Genomic DNA, 26,898 nt, shown 5'->3' with positions numbered 1-26,898 from the left:
TAGCTTTGTGGAAACTGCTGGGGAGTCTCCTCTTAGAAAATGGTGTTCAAAGTCCAAAGTCCAAGTTCAAAGTCTTTTTCCTTTGTAAAAGAGTGGTGAAGGTGCAACCATCCTTTCCGCCCTTTGACTTTAACGGCCGTCCCCGTGGTCCAGAGCACTGACTTTGGCGCCTTCCATCCAGGAGCGATGGAGTATTCTTTGACCTGGGTGTTGTCAGGGAAGGCGGCAGCAACCTGCGAACAACAAGAGAGTAGTGCAGACATCAAGGAAGCCAGGTAATCTATCAGCATCAGTAATCTTTTAGGCATTGGAGTGCCCCACATATTTGGTGGTCTACCAAAGACCACTTCATAGGGAGATAAGCCTGTTCTAGAATGAGCTACCATTCGCATGTAAAAGAGAACCATATATTCTGTAAGCTGTCTAGCATTGCTTTCTCTCCTAAGTGTGCAGGACTATGTGCGGTATTTATGATTATTTGTACCATTGAATCAGGAAGAAACCATGTGGATTTGCCCTTTGTCATCCAACCCTGATCAGTCAGTACCCCTCCTTGTTCCGATCATTTCTTTAATTCGTCTACAGTAGCATGTGTCTGTATGTCTTGTACATCCTTGGAAGGATCCCTAACTGTCATGGCTTTGGACAGTGATAGTATCTGTGATTTTGTCATGTCTAGTGGGGTCTGAGCTGTCTGTTTAGCTGTTCGGTCTGCCAGATCATTGCCTTGGGAAATGGTATCTGTGGCTCTAGTATGTGCTTTACATTTTAGGATAGCTATGGCTGTTGGTAAATGTATTGCTTCCAGTAGGGCTTGAATAAGGGGGCCATGCTGTATCTTGGCCCCATGAGAGGTCAAGAAACCTCTTTCTCGCCACAGAATCGGTGTAAATGTTTACTCTCAGGTGCTTAGCTCTTATGCACGCTTGTGTCAGGGCGATGAGCTCTGCTGCTTGTGCTGACAATATGTCTATTCTTTTAGTCTCTATTATTACAGTATCAGTAGTCACTGCATATGCTGCCACTAATTCTCCCGCCCCTGTCCTCATGCATGAGCCGTCAACTTATAGTGTTAGGTCGGGGTCTGGGAGTGCAACGTCTGTCAAGTCTTGTCTTGGTTTAGTCACGGTATGTATTACTTCAACACAGTCGTGTGGTGAAACGCTTTCTGTACTGGAGGGCAAAAGGGTAGCAGGATTCAGTATGTTGCATCGTCTGATCTCTATGTGTGGTTGAAATAACGTTGGCTCATAGCCTGTCGGTCTAGCTACAGTCAGGTGTTGTGTTTGTGTCCGGTTCAAGAGAACCTCTACTGCGTGTGGTACTTGTACTGTCAGAGGGTGGCCCAGCACTATCAAGTCACTTTGTCTTATGGCTAAGGCCGTTGCTGCAACTGATTTTAGGCACGCAGGCAAAGCCTGTGCTACTGGGTCTAATGTACTAGAAAAATAAGCACAGGGCTTGTGTTTTCCTGCATGATCTTGTGTTAGGACAGATAGTGCTGTTCCATCCCGCTCTGTCACAAAAAGCATAAACGATTTGTTGTAATCAGGGTTTGCTAAAACTGGTGCTTGACATAAAGCTCTCTTTAATTCTTCAAATGCCACAGTGTGTTCTTGTGTCCAAGGGAGGACTTTAGTAGAAGCTGTATTAGGGGCTTGGACTAATTCCCCTGAAAGATCACAATAAAACATGAGAAAAAGGGGAAAACACCATACCTATTTCCTCGGCTTAATTTCTAAGGGGGCTAATTTCTAAGGGGCTTAATTTCTTAAGGGGCTAGCGGGAAGCGAACCTCCTCAGGGGCCAGCAGAAAGCCAATATTCTCCTCCTTCCCCCCCTTTTTGACAGGAGGAAATCTGAAACAGATTTCACTGCTGTCAAACACTATCAAACCCTGTGTCTTGTCAACACTATTAATCCCTGTGTGTAGCTACTGGGCGTAAGCAAAATTATAGGAGATACACAGCGTATTTGAAACGGCGAGAAATCCTTCAAATTAATGTACAAACCTCATTGTGTTAGCTCATAAGCTGGCCAAATGACATCTCATATGCAAATGTCCCTATTACATGAACCTACACCAACCTGAAGTCAATATTAATGCTAGGAGGCCCTAATAGGAATGCTAAATTACCTAAATATTCGGAAAACCAAGTTTAAGAACAGTTGTTAATGTTGATAATTAATAATTCATCTGCTAAAGAAATCAGTCATTTTGCAATAATTTCCACCTATAAAATAAACAGCCTAATTTAAAAACAAGTCAACTTTTGGGGCCACCACTTACAAGAATGAGCTTACTAAAGCAAACTTTAAAAAGGAAATCCTGTCAGATATTTTCTCATTACCCTAAATACCGAGCCTCATTTGTCACTCTGGGGTGGCAGTCCTTATTTAAAACAGGCCTTTCAAGAGGTAAGATGCGAGTGCACAGATCATAATGGTTCCTCAATGTCCAATCTGGAAACATATGACCGAGGCTGCCTGTCTATAAGAGAAAGGCAGTCATGTGATACATATTTAAGTCTTGCATAACTATTTTCTTCTTTTATTCATCACCAATACCAATTAGACATACACTGATAACGTGTTGTCCGCTATTTTGACAGCATGATAAAGGTAATATCATGTCTGTGAAATTTAGTAATTGTGAACAAGTTCCAGCCAAGCGCTGCGCAAAGATTTACGTCGTCACGTCCATCTCCGTAACGCCCAGGAGAACTTGTATTAATGCCAAACATACTGGTCAATACAACACAAAAACAAAACATATATAAAATACATATGCCAAGCCATCAGTATACCAAGCACAGAAAGCATAGACAATTACACTAACATATATAAATGAGCAGCGATGCGCAATTATAGTACCTACAGCTCAGAGGCGAACACTCTGGCCTGCTTAATTTGTCAGGCTTATAATCAATAACTTATTTACCTGCCCTATACACCCCCATCTGAAATCACCGTGTCAAGTCTGACACACAGAATCAGCAAGAATAATCAAAAACGAAGAACACACGAACCTGTTTGTTTTCTTTTATAAAAATGAGCTATGCATCTTCGTCAACACAATGTGCCCTAATGTCCCAGACGAAGACGCACCTCTCATCTCTCCTCACAGACTTTTAACCACTGGATCATTTATCCAATGCAACTGGTGGCAGCTTGTGGCCACAATTAAAAAATGTCTGAATTTGAAAATCGTTTTTATATAGGCTATTAGCCCTTAAAATTCCAAGCAAGAGCAACATTTTACTTTCTGGCCAGAAGCAATATAACAATTGCTAAAAAATAAAACAAATCTTCTCCATAGACATTTCCCCGGGGCACTGGTTTAGCACAGAATAGACCAAGGGAATCTTTCTCGACTTACATTTCTCAGCTGCCCTGTCTTATCAGAGAAGCTAAAAATAGCCCCTCAGCGCGGCCTGAGCCTGGGCTGCCAGCCAACTTTTTTGTTGTTCCGGCTGCAGGCATTACACAGATGCGATGTCAGAGAAGCTTTCTAAGCAGTGCCTCTGTTCTGCTCCTCTCACCGGCCCCCACCTACACTGGCTACAAGGTCAGAATCTGTCTCCGATTTCTGTATCACATACTGCTCTACACAGCCCCCACCTTCTCCTCACTCTGAAGCTGTCAAAGACAAAAAGACTACTCAATTCCATAAAAACTGCAATAATTCGCCCAATTGAAAAATTATTTTTATATACAATTTGCTCTCAGGGGGTCATAATCTTACCGTCTTGACCCAGCACATTGGCTCACTGGACCACCAAGAACACAAACCTGGATTCTGGAACAATTTTGCAAATTCGAAATACCCACAATTTTTCTCAAGCTAAACTTTTCACTAATTATTTTTCATTAACACTTTGTACATTAGGGGTGTCATCAAATCACAGGTGTTGCTCCTTCTCTAGCTACACCCCTCTCAATTTCCTATTGACAACGTAGTCAAATGTTGGACCATGTAAACACCGGCTATGCGCTGTTCGTTTGGTAGGAGGCTCAAGAACCTTTGGGCTACTATATCATTATTATATGTATCGTGGTACTTGCGGTGGCACTCTAACTGGTCTTTCTACTGGGGCCACTCTTGCTAGGTCCTCTGAAAGGACGGGATAAATACCAGCAACGTCAGTATTTCTTCCTCTGTCAGCCTGCACTCATTTCACCTGCTCCACTTCCTCCTGTAACATCTCTTCCTTGGCTTTTCCAGACTCCAGTCTACTTCTCTCTGCTTCGTGAAACACTTACTCTGTCCTCCTATGTGACTCCTTGCGCCAAAACTCAATGGCATCTTTCTGTTACTGTCTGGCTTTCTTTTTCCATAATTCTTCTTCTACTCTCATGATGCAATCTGCATCCCATGTCCCAACTGCGGGCCACCTCTGACTTTCGGCTAGATCCTTGGTGTAGTCCACCCATATATCAAGAAATAATACGGCATCTAGGCCATGCTTATGGTACATAAAGTACCCTGGGGTGTCCCTAGGTGGAATGGGAACAGCTTCCTCGAGTACCCCTTTTCTAGTTTTGATCTGTCTTAATTTTGAAAAGAACGGCATCTTTAAACTTTGCTACTTGATTTTGAACACAATAAATTACAATAAACACAATAATGAACACTCATTCATACCACAATTTTTAAAACATATTAAAACATTTAACATTTAACATTTAACGAACGATGATAACTAATAGGAAACTAGTTACTGACATAATACTAACACTAGAGAATACTGAATTATATGCAAGACATACTAGATATACTGCTAAACAGTACAGATACACTGCTGAAACAGTGCAGACCGGATTTGTGTACCCAAACCCGTCTTGACCGGCACAACCTAATGTGCACGTCTAACTGCCTCCCCAGCAACGGTACTCACCGGGTAGCACGGAACGGAAGGCCTCGGAACTGAACTGGACTAGACCAAACTGGACTGGACTGGACTTGACTCGTGACTTGGATACTTCGGAACTTCGGAATCTGGTGGGCCTCTGTATACCTCGGACACAGCTCTCTCGCAGGTGGGCTCTGGGTAGGACAATCTGCGTTCCTCACCGCCTCGTATGGATGCCTGGTCGCAGTCTGTCCCCTTCGTTGGCCTGAGGGAGTTGGCGGGAAGACCCGCGACGTGCGCGCTTGAAGTCCGTCACGGCTATGGAAGGGGGCAAAACTGGACCTTCATCTCCGGCGTGTGGGGAAAGAGATGTAACTGTTCGGGCGCCATTATGTGGTAAATAAAATATTACGCTCTATGTATTTCAGAATATCAATAGGATCATGCATAAAGCAAGAGGCTGAGTCTGTGGTATCAGGTTCTAAAAGGGCTTTATGCATGATCCTATTGATATTCTGAAATACATAGAGCGTAATATGCTGGCCCCTGAGGAGGTTCGCTTCCCGCTAGCCCCTTAAGTGGGCTGAAAGGAATGAGACATGCCTGGGGCACACAAGGTGTTCCTTGCATAGTCCAGTTCAAACCGGCGCTGGGGCACTCCAGCCCCAGCTCTGGCGCGAAACTGGACAAAGGGAAGTGGGTGTAACCACCCCCTCCCAGGTCCCACCCATAAGGCGTGACCTAGCAGGTATCCCAGCCCCCCAGATTAGTATAAGAGTGGGAGTTGGGCCTCAAGACTTTAGATTATCCTGAACCTGCAAAACTGAACAGAAACTCTGGACCTTCGACATTCGACGAAAGAAGAAGACTGAAGAATCTCCCTTGTAGCCAAGGAGTGGCTACCCTGTGCAAACAGGCACCATCAAGAGACTACCCTTTGCTTTGCGACCGTTCTACGAGGAACCGACTGCAGAGCCCGACCAGAGCCTTGACTTCCAGACTTCTCCGACCCTCATCCACATCTGCAGCAGAGCTGAGATCCGTGGAGGCGACGAGCGACGTGGGACCGGCTACCTGGGAAAAGTGGCTAGTAACTTACAGCGCAGCTTCTGAGGTACCCTCGAAGTTGTGCACCGGGGATTGAGAAGCCCCAACCCCAAGCACCATCTGCACCGAAGATCAGCCCCCCACACTCCACGAGTCCTGCGTGGGGCCCTTCAGCATTTTCCTGCTTGCCGCGTCTGTCCGGTTGCTTGCCCGCTGGCTAGTGGCCTTTGTGACGACGCTCCCTGAAATCTTCTGCGCTGGTTTGGCTCCTCCAGACTGGCTCCCGCTTCTCTGCAAAGAAGAAGCACCCCAGACCTTCCTGGTCTGCACCAGAAGCAAGTCCTTCGTTCTTCGTGGGTTCCGCTTGCCAAGGCTTGGTGAGTCCTAGTCCAACTTCAACGCCGCCGACAGCAAGAGCCTTCGTGGGACAGCTCGCCTCCTGGTCCTGGTCGTCCTCGACGCTTCCTGGTCCTCCTGGCTGCAGCGACAAGCTTCACCTTCACCTGCAACTCTTCACGACATCGCCTGGTTCCTTCCTGGTCCCACGTGGTCACTGGCTAGTGACCTTGACTCTGTCCCTTCTGCTTGCAGGTTTCTTCTCTTCTTGATCCCAGCCTTGGGATCCACCGGACACTCTTCACTGACTGCCTGTCAGCATCTTTCTTCAGGCATCCATAGGAGTCGACGACGAAAACGACGCATCTTCACCCCTATGCACCCGCAGCCTGTGGGCTAGGTAACTTGGGTACTCCGGTGCTCATCAGGATAGTGACTATCCTAGTGTCTAGTTTTCAAGTCTCAACTTCCTAGCTACTCCGGAAGTGTCCTAAATCTACCGTTTCTAAAACTGTACTATTGCTATTGACTTTTACGCATTACGCGTGAGTGTTTCCACTCTGCACACGAATCCCGTGGGCCTCCCACTTCCTAACTAACGCTAGTGTAGTGTAGCCCCAGTGATTCCCTAGGCCTAGGCCTATTCTATTTCCGTGACAGTGGTTCTTATACCACTTACTTAGTATATGGTTTGCGTGGCCCCTAGGGCCTAACTGTATTACTTACCTGTGTGACTTACTGTATGCATTAATAAGACTGTGTTGTACTTACCTCTAATCTCATAAAGAGTGCTGAGGGTTTGCTTAGAATAAATACACTTTATTTTATATATATATCTGTTGTGGTGTCCTTTCATTTGGTATTCAAGGGATTATATATGGTATCACAGCTGGCTTCACATGCCATTCAGAGTTTAGCCTAAGACTGCTCTTGTCCATGCTACCACTAGGATAGCTGGTCTATAAGGTTGACTTTACAACCAATCACCATAAGGGTATTTGGACTGATATAAGGTGTACACTATAACTAGTGACATCATACATCAGGCCAACTTCTCACATTGGTGGCAGCGGTGGGATCTGAGCTTGCTGTTGTAATACCATTGTAATCTTGAGATACTAAATTGAAAGATCACACAGATATTGTCTAGGTACATATAACATAGATTATTATACTTAAGTCCTACTGGACTTTGTAGTTGTAGGTTGAAGGGAATAACACACCCTGACTACAACTACTAGAGAGGTTTAGTAGATACAACTAGTGTAGGTAGGTGCACACACCACACCCTCACTAGATCATGTCTCTGAGAGTAGATCAAGTAGATGCTCTCTCAGGAGGATCAGGTCTGCAAAAGATCCCCTCTAGATATGATACCTTAACATTCCAGGAGATGAGACACTTGTGTACATCCAGAGGAATAAAACAGGGTGCAAACCCTACCCTCCTTCAGTTAAGACAACTCCTAGAGGAGTATGATGCTCATAGGGCATCTCAGGCAGGTGCCCTAGGCACAGAGGAGGGTCTACCCACCACAGAGGAGTCAGATGGGGCTTCAGATGGAGAGGTAGACAGCCAGAGCCAAGTAAGGAGACTTAGGCAGGCTAACTTAAGTTTACATGGGAGTTTGCATGGGGTCCCCCCATACAGACCCCCAAGTAGGCATTCACAGAGAAGCAGGAGGGACAGATCCCCTTCAAGGGAATCCATCCACTCCCATGTCTCTAGCATCTCTAATGCTTCCTCTCACAGGGGAATGACTTCACCTGAGAGAAAGGAGCATGCAGCCAGAATGAGGGAGGCTAATCTGAGGATTCAGAGGGAAGAACTTGCCCTTGCCAAAGAGAAGCTTGCTCTGGCTAGAGAGCAAAAGTTAAGTGGGTTAGAACCCACTGGTGGCAGCAACATTCCTAGAGATAGAGACAGGCACTATGATAATAGAAACCTGAGCAAGATTGTCCCTCCCTACAAGTGTGGGGATGACATCCACAAATGGATAACTGCTTTGGAGAGAGCTTGCAAAGTACAGCAGGTACCCCAAAGTCAGTGGGCAGCTATCTTGTGGCTCTCCTTCTCTGAGAAAGGAAGAGACAAGCTCCTCACAGTTAGTGATGAGGATGCAGATAATTACACTGTCCTGAAGAGTGCTCTGATTGATGGGTTTGGCCTAACCACTGAACAATACAGGTTGTTGTTCAGGGATACCCAGAAGACACAGACTCAGGACGGGACTGACTTTGTAGATTGTGCCACTAAGGCTCTGGAAGGCTGGCTAATGGGAAGTAAGGTTAAGGACTATACAGGATTGTATAATTTGATCATGAGAGAGCAAGTACTTAACAACTGTCAAAACCAGCTATTGCATCAACACCTGATTGATTCTGATCTGACTTCTCCCCAAGAATTGGGAAAGAAGGCAGATAGATGGGTCAGGACTAGAGTTAAGCAGAAAAACCAGAACCAGGGGGGTGATCAGAAAAAGGCAGACCAGAAGGGTAATGAGCAGAAACAAAAAGACCAGAAGTCTTCACCAGGCCCCCAAAAGGCTCAGGGGGAGGGTGGTTCCAAAAAGGATAAGAAGAAAGATGGCCAAAAGAAACCATGGTGCAACTATTGTAAGTCCAACTCACATTGGTTTAGTGAGTGCACCAAAAAGGATAAGCCCCCAGCCACCATTGCCCCTAAGGCAACTGTACCCCCTAGTTCAGCTGTAAGTGGTGGTTCCCAGCAAAAGGGTGTAGTAGGGTTAACCCTGGGAACTGAGGAGGATTCTGGCCTAGTCAGAGTACCTACTCAGGCTGTCCTGATCTGTGATGGGGACTTAGCTTTGTCCTCTACTGTAGGCCCCAGTAACCTGGGCAAGTACAGACAGACACCTTTTATCAACCAAAGAATGGCTCAGGCCTACAGGGACACTGGAGCTAGTGTCACAATGGTGACACCTGCTTTTGTGGACCCTGGACAGATCATACTAGGTGAGAATTACCTAGTGACCAACGCTAGCAATGCCACTACCTCCCATAGTGTGGCTATTGTTAACTTCTCCTGGGGAGGGGTAACTGGCCTCAAGAAAGTTGTTGTTAGTTCAGACCTTCCTGTAGAGTGTTTACTGGGCAATGATCTTGAAACTTCAGTTTGGTCTGAAGTGGAGTATAGGACCCATGCAGAAATGCTGGGGATAGATGCACATGTCCTTGCTGTGACCAGGTCACAGGCCAAAAAGTGCAACACTGAACAAGTGCTGGATCCTGAAACTATGGACCAGTCACAACCCAAGAGAAAGAGCAGTAGGGTTAAGGCTGTGCCTTCCCCCCTGCCTCAGGTGGTGGATCAGCCCTCCCAGGAGGATGATTCTGAGAGCCCTGAAGGAACTGTCCTAGAAGAACTTGAACCTGATCAGGTTGAGTTTCTTGGGACAGGGGGACCTTCCAGGGCAGATCTGAGGCAGGCTCAATTAGACTGCCCCTCTCTTGAACCCCTCAGACAGCTGGCTGCTGCTGAGGCTGCAGGGAATGCTCAAGGTACCCATAGAGTGTATTGGGATGAAGGGCTACTGTATTCAGAGGCTAGAGACCCCAAGCCTGGTGCATCCAGGAGGTTGGTCATACCACTGAAGTTCAGAGGCTTCCTTCTAACCTTGGCCCATGATATTCCCCTTGCAGGACATTTAGGCCAGAACAAGACTTGGGACAGGCTTGTCCCTCACTTTCACTGGCCCCATATGTCAGAAGATACCAAGGAGTTTTGTCGCTCCTGTGTCACCTGCCAAGCCAGTGGCAAATCAGGTGGCACCACAAAGGCCCCCCTCATACCACTACCTGTGGTGGGGGTCCCCTTTGAAAGAGTGGGCATAGATATTGTAGGACCAATGGACCCACAAACAGCATCTGGGCACAGATTCATACTGGTGATAGTGGACCATGCCACCAGGTACCCAGAAGCAATTCCCCTGAGGACCACAAAAGCTCCTGTTGTGGCAAGGGCCCTGCTTGGAGTATTCTCCAGAGTGGGCTTTCCAAAGGAGGTCATTTCTGACAGAGGTGCCAACTTTATGTCAGGATACTTGACTGCAATGTGGAAGGAGTGTGGTGTTAACTATAAGTTCACCACACCCTATCACCCACAGTGCAATGGGCTTGTTGAGAGATTCAACAAGACCCTAAAGGGAATGATAAAAGGATTACCAGACAAGCTTAGGCGAAGATGGGACATCCTTTTACCCTGCCTTCTGTTTGCTTACAGAGAGGTCCCACAAAAGGGGGTTGGCTACAGCCCTTTTGAGCTTTTGTTTGGGCATCCTGTAAGAGGACCCCTGTGTTTGGTGAAGGAAGGATGGGAGAGACCTCTCAGACAACCCAAACTAGACATAGTGGATTATGTACTTGGTCTCCGCTCCAGGATGGCAGAGTATATGAAGAAGGCTTCTAAAAACCTTGAGGCAAGCCAAGAACTCCAAAAAGCTTGGCATGACCAAAAGGCTGTACTGACTGTTTACCAGCCAGGACAGAAAGTGTGGGTGTTGGAGCCAGTGGCCCCAGCAGCACTCCAAGACAAATGGTCTGGACCCCACACTATTGTTGAGAAAAAGGGAGAAGTCACCTACTTGGTGGACCTTGGGACTCCCAGAAGCCCCCACAGGGTGCTTCATGTCAACAGATTGAAGGAATATGTTGACAGGGCAGACATGGGGCTACTCATGGCTACAGATGAGGGGCAGGAGGAAGAGAGTGACCCTCTCCCAGACCTGTTGACTCAGAACCCTGATGATGGCTCAGTTGATGGTGTGGTCTTTTCTGACAGCCTCACTGTCCATCAGCAACAGGACTGCAGACAGGTTCTGCAATCCTACAGACATATGTTCTCTCTGACCCCAAGTCAGACAAACTGGTGCACCCATGAGGTGGACACTGGTGACAGTCTGCCTGTGAAGAGTAAAATCTACAGGCAACCTGACCATGTCAGGGACTGCATAAAAGTTGAGGTACAAAAGATGTTGGAGCTGGGAGTCATTGAACCTTCAGAGAGCCCTTGGGCTAGTCCTGTAGTCCTTGTGCCAAAACCTCACACCCAAGATGGTAAGAGAGAGATGAGGTTTTGCGTGGATTACAGAGGTCTCAATGCTGTCACTAGGACAGATGCCCACCCAATACCTAGGGCAGATGAGCTCATTGACAGACTGGCAGCTGCTAAGTTTTTGAGCACATTTGACCTAACAGCAGGCTACTGGCAAATCAGACTAGCTGAGAGTGCAAAGGCCAAAACTGCTTTCTCGACCCCAGGAGGACATTATCAATTTGTGGTAATGCCCTTTGGTTTGAAGAATGCACCTGCCACTTTCCAAAGGCTGGTGAATCAAGTCCTTACTGGGTTGGATGATTATTGTGCAGCTTATCTTGATGATATTGCTGTCTTTAGCTCCACCTGGGAGGATCGCCTGGTCCACCTGAGGAATGTTTTAGAGGCCCTGCAAAAGCAGGCCTCACTATCAAGGCCACTAAGTGCCAGATAGGGCAGAGCAAGGTTGTCTACCTGGGCCACCTAGTTGGTGGGGGTCAGGTTCAACCACTGGAGAGCAAGATCCAGACCATCAAGGACTGGGCTCCTCCAACTACCCAGACTCAGGTCAGAGCTTTCTTGGGCCTGACTGGGTACTACAGAGAGTTTGTTAAGAACTATGGGTCCATAGTGACACCACTTAATGACTTGACCTCCAAGAAGATGCCAAAGAAAGTTCAGTGGACAGTCAGCTGTCAAAAAGCATTTGATGACCTGAAGCAGGCCATGTGCAGTGCACCTATTCTGAAAAGTCCAGACTACTCCAAAGAGTTCATTGTCCAGACAGATGCTTCTGAGTTAGGTGTGGGAGCTGTTCTTTCACAACTGAATGTAGATGGTCAAGACCAGCCCATTGCTTTTATAAGTAGAAGGCTGACCCCTAGAGAGAAACGTTGGTCAGCTATTGAGAGGGAGGCCTTTGCTGTGGTTTGGGCCCTGAAGAAGCTGAGGCCATACTTGTTTGGCACTCACTTCAAGATTCAGACAGACCATAAGCCCCTCTTGTGGCTAAATCAGATGAAGGGTGAAAATCCCAAACCTCTTAGGTGGTCCATTTCCCTACAGGGGATGGACTTCACAGTGGAACATAGACCTGGGACTGACCATGCCAATGCAGATGGACTCTCCAGATATTTCCACTTAGAACATGAAGACTCAACTGGTCAAGGTTAGTTTAATGTCCCTAAGTTTGGGGGGGGGGTTGTGTAGGAGAGTAGGGTCTGCTTTCTATGTTCACCCCCACTTTTTGCTTTTGCTTTACTGGTTTTCGACTTAGATGTGGCTGTGGGCCTGCTAATCAGACCCACAGCCCTGCTGTTCTCTCTCTAAATTAATACTATGTACTTTAGGTGCATAACCCATTTGGATAGGATCACCTTATTGGCCCCTGTACAGTGTACCCTAGGTACCCAGGGCATAGGTGTACCCTAGGCCTACCAGGGGCTGCAGCATGTATTATGCCACCCCTGGCCTGGCCTTCCATTTTGACACAACTGGCTGATCATTCAGCTGGGGCAAGGTCGTGTAATCACCCCTTGCTTAGGTGTAGTATTCCTATACCTAACTTACATATAGACACATGTGTACCTATCAGTCACTCCTATGGCAGGCCTTGACAGTCCTGGAGGCAGAGTGCTTGGTAACATGTGAGATGGTGCTCTAGCATGAGCTGAGCCTGTCTGCAGCTTTCGGAACCTTGTCCTTATAGCTGTTCTATGATATAGCCTACCATATACTCTTAAAGTGCCTTATAATCTTAGACGGTTATGGTAACTATGGTTTGGCTTTATCGAAACATGTCGTGTAAGGTGTCTAACACTGTGGAATAATACCCCCATGCCATTTCTGGACATGAGAATATTATTCCCCCCTTCTAGAGGGAAAGACATGTTAAAATCATACTTCAACTGTTAGCCTCTGACCAAAGCCTCAGCATCACAAAATGGATGCTGCTGCCACGACACAAGTCTGACCTCCTGCAGCTGGGAGTGATCCCAGCCAGGGAGGCCTGGACAATATGTTTCCTGCTTGGGGAGGTGCTAGCACCTCTCCAGACAACCTTTAGTGTATTGGGGCAGGGTGGGCTGAAAGGAATGAGACATGCCTGGGGCACACAAGGTGTTCCTTGCATAGTCCAGTTCAAACCGGCGCTGGGGCACTCCAGCCCCAGCTCTGGCGCGAAACTGGACAAAGGGAAGTGGGTGTAACCACCCCCTCCCAGGTCCCACCCATAAGGCGTGACCTAGCAGGTATCCCAGCCCCCCAGATTAGTATAAGAGTGGGAGTTGGGCCTCAAGACTTTAGATTATCCTGAACCTGCAAAACTGAACAGAAACTCTGGACCTTCGACATTCGACGAAAGAAGAAGACTGAAGAATCTCCCTTGTAGCCAAGGAGTGGCTACCCTGTGCAAACAGGCACCATCAAGAGACTACCCTTTGCTTTGCGACCGTTCTACGAGGAACCGACTGCAGAGCCCGACCAGAGCCTTGACTTCCAGACTTCTCCGACCCTCATCCACATCTGCAGCAGAGCTGAGATCCGTGGAGGCGACGAGCGACGTGGGACCGGCTACCTGGGAAAAGTGGCTAGTAACTTACAGCGCAGCTTCTGAGGTACCCTCGAAGTTGTGCACCGGGGATTGAGAAGCCCCAACCCCAAGCACCATCTGCACCGAAGATCAGCCCCCCACACTCCACGAGTCCTGCGTGGGGCCCTTCAGCATTTTCCTGCTTGCCGCGTCTGTCCGGTTGCTTGCCCGCTGGCTAGTGGCCTTTGTGACGACGCTCCCTGAAATCTTCTGCGCTGGTTTGGCTCCTCCAGACTGGCTCCCGCTTCTCTGCAAAGAAGAAGCACCCCAGACCTTCCTGGTCTGCACCAGAAGCAAGTCCTTCGTTCTTCGTGGGTTCCGCTTGCCAAGGCTTGGTGAGTCCTAGTCCAACTTCGACGCCGCCGACAGCAAGAGCCTTCGTGGGACAGCTCGCCTCCTGGTCCTGGTCGTCCTCGACGCTTCCTGGTCCTCCTGGCTGCAGCGACAAGATTCACCTTCACCTGCAACTCTTCACGACATCGCCTGGTTCCTTCCTGGTCCCACGTGGTCACTGGCTAGTGACCTTGACTCTGTCCCTTCTGCTTGCAGGTTTCTTCTCTTCTTGATCCCAGCCTTGGGATCCACCGGACACTCTTCACTGACTGCCTGTCAGCATCTTTCTTCAGGCATCCATAGGAGTCGACGACGAAAACGACGCATCTTCACCCCTATGCACCCGCAGCCTGTGGGCTAGGTAACTTGGGTACTCCGGTGCTCATCAGGATAGTGACTATCCTAGTGTCTAGTTTTCAAGTCTCAACTTCCTAGCTACTCCGGAAGTGTCCTAAATCTACCGTTTCTAAAACTGTACTATTGCTATTGACTTTTACGCATTACGTGTGAGTGTTTCCACTCTGCACACGAATCCCGTGGGCCTCCCACTTCCTAACTAACGCTAGTGTAGTGTAGCCCCAGCGATTCCCTAGGCCTAGGCCTATTCTATTTCCGTGACAGTGGTTCTTATACCACTTACTTAGTATATGGTTTGCGTGGCCCCTAGGGCCTAACTGTATTACTTACCTGTGTGACTTACTGTATGCATTAATAAGACTGTGTTGTACTTACCTCTAATCTCATAAAGAGTGCTGAGGGTTTGCTTAGAATAAATACACTTTATTTTATATATATATCTGTTGTGGTGTCCTTTCATTTGGTATTCAAGGGATTATATATGGTATCACAGCTGGCTTCACATGCCATTCAGAGTTTAGCCTAAGACTGCTCTTGTCCATGCTACCACTAGGATAGCTGGTCTATAAGGTTGACTTTACAACCAATCACCATAAGGGTATTTGGACTGATATAAGGTGTACACTATAACTAGTGACATCATACATCAGGCCAACTTCTCACAGGGGCAGTCTCTAGAGTAGTGATCACACTGCTGGATTTGTACTGCTTGTGTTATTCCCAATAGGCTGGGGCAGTTGTTAGAGTGGTGATTGGACCACTAGAGCTGTGCTGCTTGCTTCTTCCCAGTAGGTAGAGGCAGTGGCTACAGTGGTGGTTGAACCGCAGGATTTGTGCTGCTTGTTTTAATCCCCATTGGCTAGGGCATTGGCTAGACTGGAAGTTGGACCCCTAGACCTGTGTTACTTGCTTTCTTCCCAGTAGGTGGGGGCAGTCGGTAGCCTGGCGGTTGGACCCCTAGACCTGTGTTGCTTGCTTCCTTCCCCATAGGGGTGGACAGTGGCCCGAGTGGGGGTTGGACCCCTAGACCTGTGTTGCTTGCTTCCTTCCCAATATGCAGGGGCAGTGGCTAGGCTGGTGGTTGAACCCCTATACCGGTGTTGCTTGCTTCCTTCCCCATAGGCAGGGGCAGTGGCTAGACTGGCGGTTGGACCCCTATACCTGCACTCCTTGCTCCCTTCCCCATATGCGGGGGAGTAGTGATTGGAGCACTAGAACTGTGTTGCTTGCTTCTTCCCAGTAGGTGGAAGCAATGACTAGAGTGGCAGTTGGACCACAAGACTTGTTCTGTTTGCTACCTTCGTTGTAGACGGGGGCAGTGACTAGTGTGGCGGTTGGACCCCTGGACCTGTGTTGCTTGCTTCCTTCCCCGTAGGTGGGGGCAGTGACTAGAGTGGCGGTTGGACCACTAGACCTGTGCCGGTTGCTTCCTTTCCATAAGCAGGGGCAGAAGATAGACTGGTAGACTGAGCACTAGACCTGCACACCTTGCTTCATTCCCCATAGACGGGGGCAGCGGCTAGACTGGTGGTTCGACCACTAGACCTGTACTCATCAATCAATCAATCGAATCAATCATTGTATTTATAAAGCACACTACATACCCGTGAGAGTCTCAAGACGTTGAAGGGAGGGGGTGCTGCTACTGCTCGAAGAGCCAGGTCTTGAGGAGTGTTCTGAAGGTGAGCAGGTCTTGGGTCTGCCGTAGGTGGGTGGGGAGGGTGTTCCAGGTCTTGGCGGAGAGGAAGGAGAAGGATCTGCCGCCGCCGGTCGTTCGTTGGATGCGGGGGACAGAGGCGAGGGCAAGGCTGGCGGACCGGAGCTGGCGGGTGGGGGTGTAGAAGCTGAGTCGGCCGTTGAGGTAGGCTGGTCCGGTGTTGTGGAGGGCTTTGTGTGCGTGGGTGAGTAGCTTGAAGGTGATCCTCTTGTAGACGGGGAGCCAGTGTAGGTCTCTCAGGTGGGGGGTGATGTGGCTGCGGCGAGGAACGTTGAGGATCAGTAGAGCGGAGGCGTTTTGGATGCGTTGCAGTCGTTGCAGGTGTTTGGCCGGGATACCTGCGTAGAGTGCGTTGCTGTAGTCCAGCCTGCTGCTGACGAGGGCCTAGGTCACAGTTCTTCTTGTTTCGGTGGGGATCCACTTGTAGATCCTGCGGAGCATGCGGAGGGTGTTGTAGCAGGAGGAGGAGACGGAGTTGACCTGCTTTGACATGAAGAGGGAGGAGTCGAGAATGATTCCCAGGTTGCTTGCGTGGTCGGTGGGTGTCGGTGCTGTTCCTAGCGTGGTTGGCCACCAGGAGTCATCCCTGGCTGAGTGGGTGGATCCGAGGATGAGGACCTTCCTCTTGTCTGAGTTCAGCTTCAGTCGGCTGCTCCTCAGCCATTCGGCGATGGCCTTCATTCCCTCGTGGAGGTTGGTTTTGGTGGTGTGGGAGAGGATCAGCTGGCTGTCGTCGGCGTAGGAGATGATGTTGAGATCGTGTTGGCGGGCGAGGGGGGCCATGTAGACATTGAACAGCTTCGGGCTGAGGGAAGAGCCCTGGGGTACGCCGCAGATGATGTCGGTGGCTTCGGAGCGGAAGGGGGGGAGGCGGACGCTCTGGGTTCCCCTGGAGAGGAAGGATGTGGTCCAGTCCAGGGCCTTCTCTTGGATTCCGGCATCTTGGAGGCGTGTCTTTAGTGTGCGGTGGCGGACCGTGTCGAAAGTGGCTGACAGGTCCAGGAGGATGAGGGCTGATGTCTCGCCGTTGTCTAGTTGAACCCTGATGTCGTCTGCTTCCTTCCCAGTAGGTTGGGGTAGTGACTAGACTGGCGGTTGGAGCATTAGAGCTGTGCTTCTTGTTCCCTTCCCTGTAGGTGGGGGTAGTGGCTAGACTGGTGGTTGGAGTACTAGACCTGTACTCATTGCTTCCTTCCCAGTAGGCGGGGGTAGTGACTAGACTGGCGGTTGGAGCATTAGAGCTGTGCTGCTTGCTCTCTTCCCTGTAGGTGGTGGTAGTGGCTAGACTGGTGGTTGTAGCACTAGACCTGAACACCTTGCTTCATTCCCGGTAGGCGGGGGCAGTGGCCAAACCGGTGGTTGGATGCCTAGACCTGTGCAACTTCTCCTTTCCCTGTAGTCGGGGGCAGTGGCTAGAGCAGCGGTTGGAACCCTAGACCTTCGCTGCTTGTTTTCTTTCCAGTAGGCGGGGGCAGTGACTAGAGTGATGGTTGGACCACTAGATCTGTGCTGGTTACTTCCTTTCCCATAAGCAGGGGCAGTGGATAGACTGGTAGGTTGAGCACTAGACCTGTACTGCTTGATTCCTTCCCTATAGACGGGGGCAGTGGCCAGAGTGGCGGTAGGAGCCCTAGACCTGTACTGCTTGCTTCCTTCCCCACGCCCCTCTTTTTGCGCATTGGACAGAGGCTACAGATCAGGGCTCGCCACAAGCTGGAGCTGCACTCCCAGATTAAGGTCTGGACTCTCATCTGTCCCAGACTCCTACACAGCTAAAATGCTCCACTCCTGGAGCTGCAGCAGAGATCACAGCCTCCAAAGAAATTGCAAGTTCAAACCACAGACTTGATTATTTCTAAGTATCACTGAACAGTGCTAAGGTACTGTGCATCTAGGGCAGTTGAGTGCTGGTAGGCCCTGGCATGCTGCATGTATTGCCAGTCACAGATGTGCTGTGACAAGCCAAACACGGTTCTCTTTTTGTTATAGTCCACAGCCCCTATAAATGAGAAGGTACTACCCCCAAAATGCATCACACTTTTGCCTAAAAAGACATACTAAGATAAGGTGATACATTTAGTCCTGGGGTCACCTGGCTGCTTGTGCAAGCTTCCCTGACATTTAGGTTGGATACATCTTTGCCAATGCTAGGATTTTATGAAAGAGCATCAGATAAAGTCGAACCTGTTCGCGAATGCTTACTTCTTCTTCTAACCAGGCTACACTTTCTGTTACAGTAGTGGTTCAGTCCGCCCTGGGCACTCCATGGCTGATTATGGAGTACTGAAAAAGATGCAAGCTGGCGTGGGCCTTGATCGATGTGTTCAGTGTTACACAGCAGCTGCTCCCATCGCAAAGGAGATCCTGGAATATTTTCTGGGACTGAATCTTCCTATCACTGAGATTTTCGGCATGAGTGAGTGTTCGGGATCCCATACAATACATTCGACAAGTGACTTCCACCTGACAAGGTCAGTACCAACCTGTGATCACTTCTTCTGCTTCACTTGACTTTTCAAAGTTGGTGAGAACATTTCTGCCAATATCTTATGTTCTGTTCTCCTAAGATGAACCTCCTCTAACTGTGATCAACAAGCTCCCAACAGTACACTCTGCGGCTTCTATCGCAGCCTTGGTGATCTGTTCGTCAACCTATCAATGCGCAAGAAATGCGCCCTTGTGATTCACGCCTAAAGCTGTCTGTTTATATTTTACTTCTTGTTATTGTAACAACCAATACAAGGCCTTGCATTTTCATGGTATAGAGCATCAGAGATCACACAACAGAGGTGCATTGGTACTTAGCCAAGACGAAGCAAACGCTACTAACTGGTAATCCTAGCTTTGCATCTCAGCTATCTCTGATGAGGTCACCAGCACTAAATGATGCATATCCAACTCCAGGTGGGATTCCAGACACTCTTATTGCATTATTATAAGAAAACACTCAAGATGTGAACACTGACATTTCAAATGTAGAACATCAAGCTCTGAATGATTGAATCAGACTGGTATTCGCAGAATTCTTACCACATTCAAATACAAGGCTTTTACAGCACAGTACCTAAACACTGCCCTAAATGTCAAACATAGAAGGAAACTAGGGAATAAATCCAGGCTAAGGAGCATGATAGGCTGTCACTTTAAGGAGCCAGCAGCTCCAACGTCCCAGCATGCCCTGTGCTGGCAGGTACCACAGAAGATCAATTCATTTGAAACGGCTCTAATGTGCACAGGAGAAGGAGGTGGTGGTGCTCAAGCATTTAGGAGTCAAGTGAAGAGAAGGTGGTATGCGCTCAAGTATCCACAAGACCAGTGAGAAGGAGGTGGTGCTCAAGCATTTAAGAGTCAAGTGAAGAGAAGGTGGGTGCTCAAGCATTTAAGAGTCAAGTGTGAAGGAGGTGGGTGCTCAAGCACTTAAGAGTCAAGTGAGGAGAAGGAGGTGGTGGTGCTCAAGCATTTAGGAGTCAAGTGAAGAGAAGGTGGCGGGTGCTCAAGCATCTAAGAGTAAAGTGATGAGAAGGAGGCGGGTGCTCTAGCATCTAAGAGTCAAGTGAGGAGAAGGTGGCGGGTGCTCAAGCAGCTAGGAGTCAAGTGAGGAGAAGGAGTCAGGTGCTCAAGCATGGAAGAGTCCAGTGAGGTGAAAGAGGTGGGTGTTCTAGCACCTTAGAGTCAGATAAGGATAAGGAGGTGGGTGCTCAATCATCTAAGAGTTAAGTGAGTAGAAGGTGGTAGGAGCTCAAGTATCCACAAGCCAAGTGAGGAGAAGGAAGTGGGAAACAAGTGTGATGCAGATTAGGCAAGTATGAGGAGGGCGCTAGTGAAAACGATAACAATACTCCGTATTAAAAAATAACCAACTTAGTTGACAAGACCAGATTACCATTTGGGAAAATTAGGCCGGCGTAAACTGCATAATTGTGGGAATCAGGCCATTACACCACATCTCTTACCTATGCCGCTGTTCACAGCTAAATGTTTATGGCCGGAGCGTGGGACCAACGTAAACAGCTTGAATGCAGGCAGCTATTGTTCACAGTAGTTGTGTTTTACGTAACATTTTTTATGCAAAATGTGTCCTCACACCAGAAAATGAAACAAAGATGCATTTCACGCAAAAACATAGTGGTAATTGCACAATTTCAAATAATTATCCTGAAATTGAGATTAAATGAACTACTAGACATACCACCTTCTACTATACCCACAAGTCCAATCCATGTAACATGGATAGTCATGCAAGAGAACTTTTCGGACTATGCAATCACCAATATTGGTGGATAACAGTATAATGGACGCATGTATATATTTACCTGTAACATGTATATAACATGGTTGGTAACTTCCCTGATTATGTAACCACGAATATTGGTGGAAAATTGTTATAAACTGCAAAGTGCTCTGAAACCCTCAGGTCATGTCATCCCTATATAAAACTCTCAAAATAGATAACTAAATCTATCCCAATCATATCCCTGTATTATGTGCCCACAGCTGCGGTAAGACTGTCCCAGGATGCAGGACATGGATCCATATGCCAGATGAAAATGGCAATGGGGAATTATGCCTCAGGGGACGACACGTCTTCATGGGCTACTTGAACATGCTTGAAAAATCAAAGAAGGCTTTGGATGAGGAAGGATGGCTGCACACTGGTGACATTGGCAAGCTGGACCAGGATGGCTTTCTCTTCATCACTGGGAGAATCAAAGGTGATTGCTGAATGCTTCAATTATTGGCTTATATCATTGAGACAAAAACTGCACAGGAGCAGATTAATGCTTCCTAATGGAGATGCTTGCCACTATCCTTTCCAGCAGGTATGGATTCAGTGAGTAAAGAATCATCCATTCATTGAGGTGTAGCTTGAGTGCAAGTTGCGGAGAAATGTCAAAATACGTATTTGCCTCAAAGATGGAGGGTGTCATGGAATTGTGAGTGCTGCCTGATAGAAAGATGAATGCGCCTAACAACTTGGGAATGCAACAGGTATGTAAGTTTCAAATGCGTGAAAAACCTACAGATTAGAGGGCTTAGTTACAAGCCCAGAGCACCACCGGGACATCCCGTTTAATGGCATTCCGGAGGTGCACTTGGCTTACCCATATCTACGAGGCCATGTAAAGCCACCCTAAATAGCTTTACATGGCCACGTAGTTGTGGTGTGAGGCAATGTAGCGCAAGTCACTGCATTGCCTCACACTGGGATGAGGAGGCGTGCCATGGGCGTTATGGTGGGTGTTCCCACATAACCATGGCATTTGGCACTTTTTCAGATTTATAACAAGCTGTAAACCTGGGAATGAGTCAAAAGCCTATGCACCCCGGGGGGTGGCGTACAGGTTGTTTTTGTGAGGGAAGGTGTCCCCTTCCCCACCTGATTCAGCGCAGACACCCTTGCATCATGGTGCAAGGGTGCCTACGTTGTTGGTGTGTGCCGTCTCTGTGGACGAGGACAGGAATGCATTTATCTCATCGGTATGCCGCATTTCTGCCTTTTTCATTTGACGTAGGGTAGCGCAGTAGGAAGACTTGCGGCGCTGCCCCACGCCTTAATATAGTTAATGAGGCCCTAGGTCTTCAATGAAAACATACACGCCATACGTAGTCTTCACAAAAGGGATATTAAAGAATACAGTTAAAGCACAAAGGTCTGAGCATAGCCACTACCCTGAGCTGCATGAAGGTGGAGAATGTTCCCTCGGACTCCAGCATGAACGTACAAAGTCTGGGCTTTACCGGGCCGCTTGGTTCCGCAGGAGTTGAAAGGTAGTAGCTCTTAATGAGCCACTATGGAAGAGAACTTGCATAGATCAAGACTATGGATGACGTTTCTACCAGCTGGACAGTTAGAATGCCACTGATGCGTTTCTTGAGTGCATTGGTTGGTACAGGCATCATTTAAGGCTCAGCAGGTATTATGCCTTGTTCAATTTCTTGTCATGTGCGAGCATTGAGACAGCCTGAGTCTCAGCATGGCTCCCAAGACTATGAGGACATTTCATGTAGGTTGTTAAAGTGAAACACATTGACAGGGTCTCACTGAAAAAAGGTAATGGGTGGAATGCTGAAACAATGTCATCTATTCACAGTAAGTCTGGGCTGTATTCCAGTCAGTGGTACAACAATGCGGTATATTAGGGCCCTGAAAAAACAGAGCATTCTGTTAATTTATTGACACAACACCCTAATTGCGGTGTGCATGTCTTGATGTAGGTTCAGTTTTTTCAGTTCTAAGTAGCACCTAACTGATAGTGCTCAATATGCTTGATACTAGTCTGGGGTGCTTGTGTATCCCTTTAGGAGAATGTGTGGGCTGGCATTTCAGAGTGGACTCTCTTCACCGCAGAATGCAAAAGCAAAGGATCTAATTACGCCTGTGTCAAAAAAGTTTACCATACAGGATGATTAAAGATAATAAGAAGATGCATCTAACCCACTCAATGGTGGCATGAGTTATCATTGGGGTCTCTTCATGCCTACGTAGATCACTGCCGCCTTAGTGGGCGTAACTGAATCCAGGAGCTCTTATATATAATTATCTGGACTATTGAAGAGGTCTATTTAAGGCTAAAATGGTTATGGGAGTACCCTACATTTCTTTATTCACTGGGTCCCATTCCATGGTTCAAAACAATACAACAGGATACTAAAAATGGAAGCCCGATGATTCCTGCATGTGAAGAGGTGCACTCACACTGTGAAGAAGAGGTGCATTCACATTGTGAAGAAGAGGTGCACTCACATTGAGAAGTAGAGGTGCACTCGCTTTGTGAAGAAGTGCACTCACATTGTGAAGAAGTGCACTCACATTATGAAGAAGAGATATACTCACATTGTGAAGAAGAGGTGTACTCACACTGTGAAGAAGAAGTGTACTCCCTTTGTGAAGAAGAGATGTGGTCACATTTTGAAGAGGTGTAATCACATTGTGAAGAAGAGGTGTACTCACATTATGAAGAAGAGGTACACTCATTGTGAAGAAGAAGAGGTGCATTCACATTGTGAAGAAGAAGTGCAATAGCATTGTGAAGAAGAGTTGCACTTGCCTTGTGAAGAAGAGGTGCACTACCATTATGGATAAGTGCACTCACATTGTGAAGAAGAAGTGCACTCATATTGTGAAGAAGAGCTATACTCACATTGTGAAGAAGAGGTGCACTCACATTGCGTAGAAGTGGTGTACTCGCATTGTGAAGAGGTGCACTCACACTGTGAAGAAGAGGTGCTTTCACATTCTGAAGAAGAAGTACACTCACACTGTGGAGAAGAGGTGTACTTCCATTGTGAAGAAGAGATGCACTCACATTGTAAAGAAGAGATGCACTCACACTGTGAAGAAGCGGTGTACTCACATTGTGAAGAAGAGGTGCACTCACATTGTGAAGAAGAGATGTAATCACATTGTGAAGAAGAGGTGCACTCACATTTTGAAGAAGAGGTGTAATCACATTGTGAATAAGAGGTGCATTCACATTGTGAAGAAGAGGTGCACTGACATTGTGAAGAAGAGGTGTACTCACTTTGTGAAGAAGAGATGTAATCACATTGTGAAGAAGAGGTGCACTCACATTGTAAATAAGAGGTGTACTCACATTGTGAAGAAGAGATGTAATCACATTGTGAAGAAGAGTTGGACTCACATTGTGAAGAAGAGGTGCACTCACATTGTGAAGAAGAGGTGCACTCATACTGTGAAGAAGAAGTGTACTCACATTGTGAAGAAGAGGTGTACTCACACTGTAAAGAAGAGGTGCAATCACATCACATTGTGAAGAAGAGGTGCACTCACATTTTGAAGAGGTATACTCCCATAGTGAAGAAGAGGTGTACTCACATTGTGAAGAGGTGTACTCACATTCTGAAGAAGAGGTGCAATCACACCACATTGTGGAGAAGAGGTGCCCTCACATTTTGTTATTTCAGAGACTCTTCAACACAAGTACATAGGACACCATACTGCTTTGTGTGGTATCCATCGTCTCAGTGTAATCCATCTCTTTTTCAACACTCTATTATGCATTTAAAACATATGGAGACTTACTACATGTAAAATATGCCCTTTTGGTGCGTTGCCAAATCTTCTATTGTCTGCTGAATGCCATTCCACTCTGCTTGAGTTAGACTCCTCTTATAATTAGCCAAAGCCCCATGTGGTTTCCTTTTAAGATAAGTGACCAGGTAAATAGTATGTGTGTGTTAACTGTGCCCCCAAATATCCCATACATCCGTGGGTACTTACTATGCCAAGGGAGTGGCGTCACTGGCAAAACCTAGATTGGACACCCAACAATTGGATTCTGATGGTTTTTATTCTTGACTCCCAGTGTTACCTAGAGAAGTCCACATCCCTCACATGCATGTGTCATTCGTTGGCGATCATGGGATTTGTAGTTAAATATCTTACTTCCACGCATCAGCTTGGGAAGGCCACAATCCTTATGTTCGTCATTTTTGGGGGATCATGGGAATTGGGATCCCGATTTGTAACTCCGTCTGTAATTTGGTATAATTTAAGGATCTATGGTCCGTTTTACAACTGGGGTTTCTGGTTGGCAGAGGTGTTCACCCTTTCCAAGCAGGAACCACCACTCTAGTCAGAGTAAGCTAGATACACAATAAAAGATAACCTGTGCTCACCCTCTGGTAGATTGGCACACAGCAGGCAGGCTTATCTAAAGAGGCACTGTGTGTGTGGAATTTGCACACACACTTTACACATCAACACAATGAGTACACTACAAAAAGACTTCACACAGATTTAGAAAAATAGATACTATTATAATGAGAAAATCAAGACAAAACAACAAGAATTTAAAAGTAGAATAGAATCTGAGTCATGAATTTTTAAAGAATAAACCAAAAAAACGTGCTTAGAAGTCAATAGTGCTAAAAGGTTACTTAACCACTTGCGTGCGGGTTTATTTCTCCCGCTGTGCGGGAGAAATAAACGGCGTTCGGGAACACGACGTCTCCTGGCCGTCGTGCGCACACGCCCACCGTAATGCACGACAGCCGGGAGACGTCGTGCGCACGCAAGGGGTTAAGGGCACGCTAGACTGGGGTAAATCCAAAGTTCAGGCTGACCGCAATGGCGGGAAGGCCAGCTACAGGACTTGGACAGGTCCCGCTGACAAAGTACCATGAATGGAGCAAAGCGTTGAGGAGTCGAGGAGGCGCTATTTTGTCGATCCTGTGGATGGAGGCGAGCTTTGCCTCTGATACACGACATCGATGAAAGCTTCGTCGATTTACCCATGTATGATGCAGGCTCTGTGTCATCATCTAGCCGTGCTGTCCATCGTCATCTTGCCCCGCCGGCTGTGGAGCCGCTGTTGTCGAGCAGGCACTGCGTCGGTGTCGAAGGGTGATATATTGGTCCCGATCAGCGCAAAGCTGCTGCTGTGTCAATGTCGAAATAGGATAGAGCTGCAGAAACCCACTTCTGAGGCCCAGATGGCAGAGTCCCGGAGCACCAGCAGGATTGCAGAAATATTTTATGACCCTGAGACTTCAGAAAGCAGGAGGTTAGCAGAGGGAGAGAAGGCAAACAAGCAGGTCTCTTGACTCTGGCACAGGGAGCTGTCACAGGACCTGCTCGATGGGGTCATGCTGCAGCCTCCTTTAAGTAGGTCCTGGGAGTGGGGCAAGGTGCTGGGTCCTGGGTGGCGGGAGGCAGGAGGTGACAGCTGGCAGAGGGAATGACGGTTAGTGGGAAATGGCATGGGAGAGACAAGAGGAACAAGCATTTGCAATGGAAATAGGTCTCGCATTCGTGAGTTAGAGCTGTTGACATTGTAAATGGCAATGTTTTTTACTTACACGTTTTATAAAGGTCCTGCACTTCGTGATAAATATATTGAAAAAGACGCAAAGTGTGGATTGTGTCAACAATTGCTTGGCACGTACCTCATGTGTGAAGTGTTGCCACACATGCACACCGTGGTGCTTTACTGATGCGAAACTTATTAATAAAAGTAGTGCTTACAGACTAACCAACGCAATCGGGATTGGAGCATGTGAATCGAAATCCTGGCTTCTCTTTCATTTTCTAGACTATTTGACTCACTCTCCTGCGTCTTGGTTATCCCCCAAACACTGGGAGGCAATGAAGTTTGCCAAGGCGGTGGGGGGCAGGGGTGCTTCGGGGATACATGAAAATGTATTCATTGCCTAGTTGTCAAAGGTTGCCCTGTGCTATTAGTTAAAAGTGTGCAGATTTCATTAAGATATTAAGAATACTTTACTCGCATCTATGAGAAAATCGACATTAACTAAACAAAATGCCAGCATGCGTGTCCGTTTTCACAGTGTTTTAGACAGTACTGGTTGCTAAGTTTCATTGCATTCATTTTTGTATTTACTCTTTTGCACAGCATCCAAAGTAGGTTACCTAACCCCAAAGCCCTGAGTTGTTAAATGACCCATAGAAGGGAGTGTTTTACAGTTGAGCAAATGTGTCCAAGTGTAATTTTGGTAGTGCCATGGAATGATCGGCCAATGAGGTACTTGATGAGCAGGTATTTAACTACACATTCAAAACGTACGGTATTGTGGCTGTTGTTTGTTTGTACACAACCACCTCTCTGAATGTGTTTATTAACACAGAG

General features: G+C 47.4%; 1 protein-coding gene across 1 annotated transcript in view; it reads left to right on the top strand.

The window, feature by feature from the left end:
* LOC146863663 (long-chain-fatty-acid--CoA ligase ACSBG2-like) overlaps positions 1-26,898 on the top strand; it is a 309,705-nt gene that overhangs the window by 184,720 nt on the left and 98,087 nt on the right. Inside the window, exons 9-10 of the mRNA XM_085636650.1 lie at positions 18,526-18,759; positions 20,783-21,000. Of these exons, the coding sequence (XP_085492776.1) occupies positions 18,526-18,759; positions 20,783-21,000 (452 nt within the window). The remainder of the gene's footprint in view (positions 1-18,525; positions 18,760-20,782; positions 21,001-26,898) is intronic.

Source organism: Triturus cristatus, chromosome 2_1, assembly GCF_964204655.1.
Source record: "Triturus cristatus chromosome 2_1, aTriCri1.1, whole genome shotgun sequence".
In the NCBI taxonomy this organism is placed as follows: domain Eukaryota; kingdom Metazoa; phylum Chordata; class Amphibia; order Caudata; family Salamandridae; genus Triturus; species Triturus cristatus.
The sequence above is the reverse complement of the archived record's forward strand: the minus strand, read 5'-3'. Positions and strand labels throughout refer to the sequence as shown.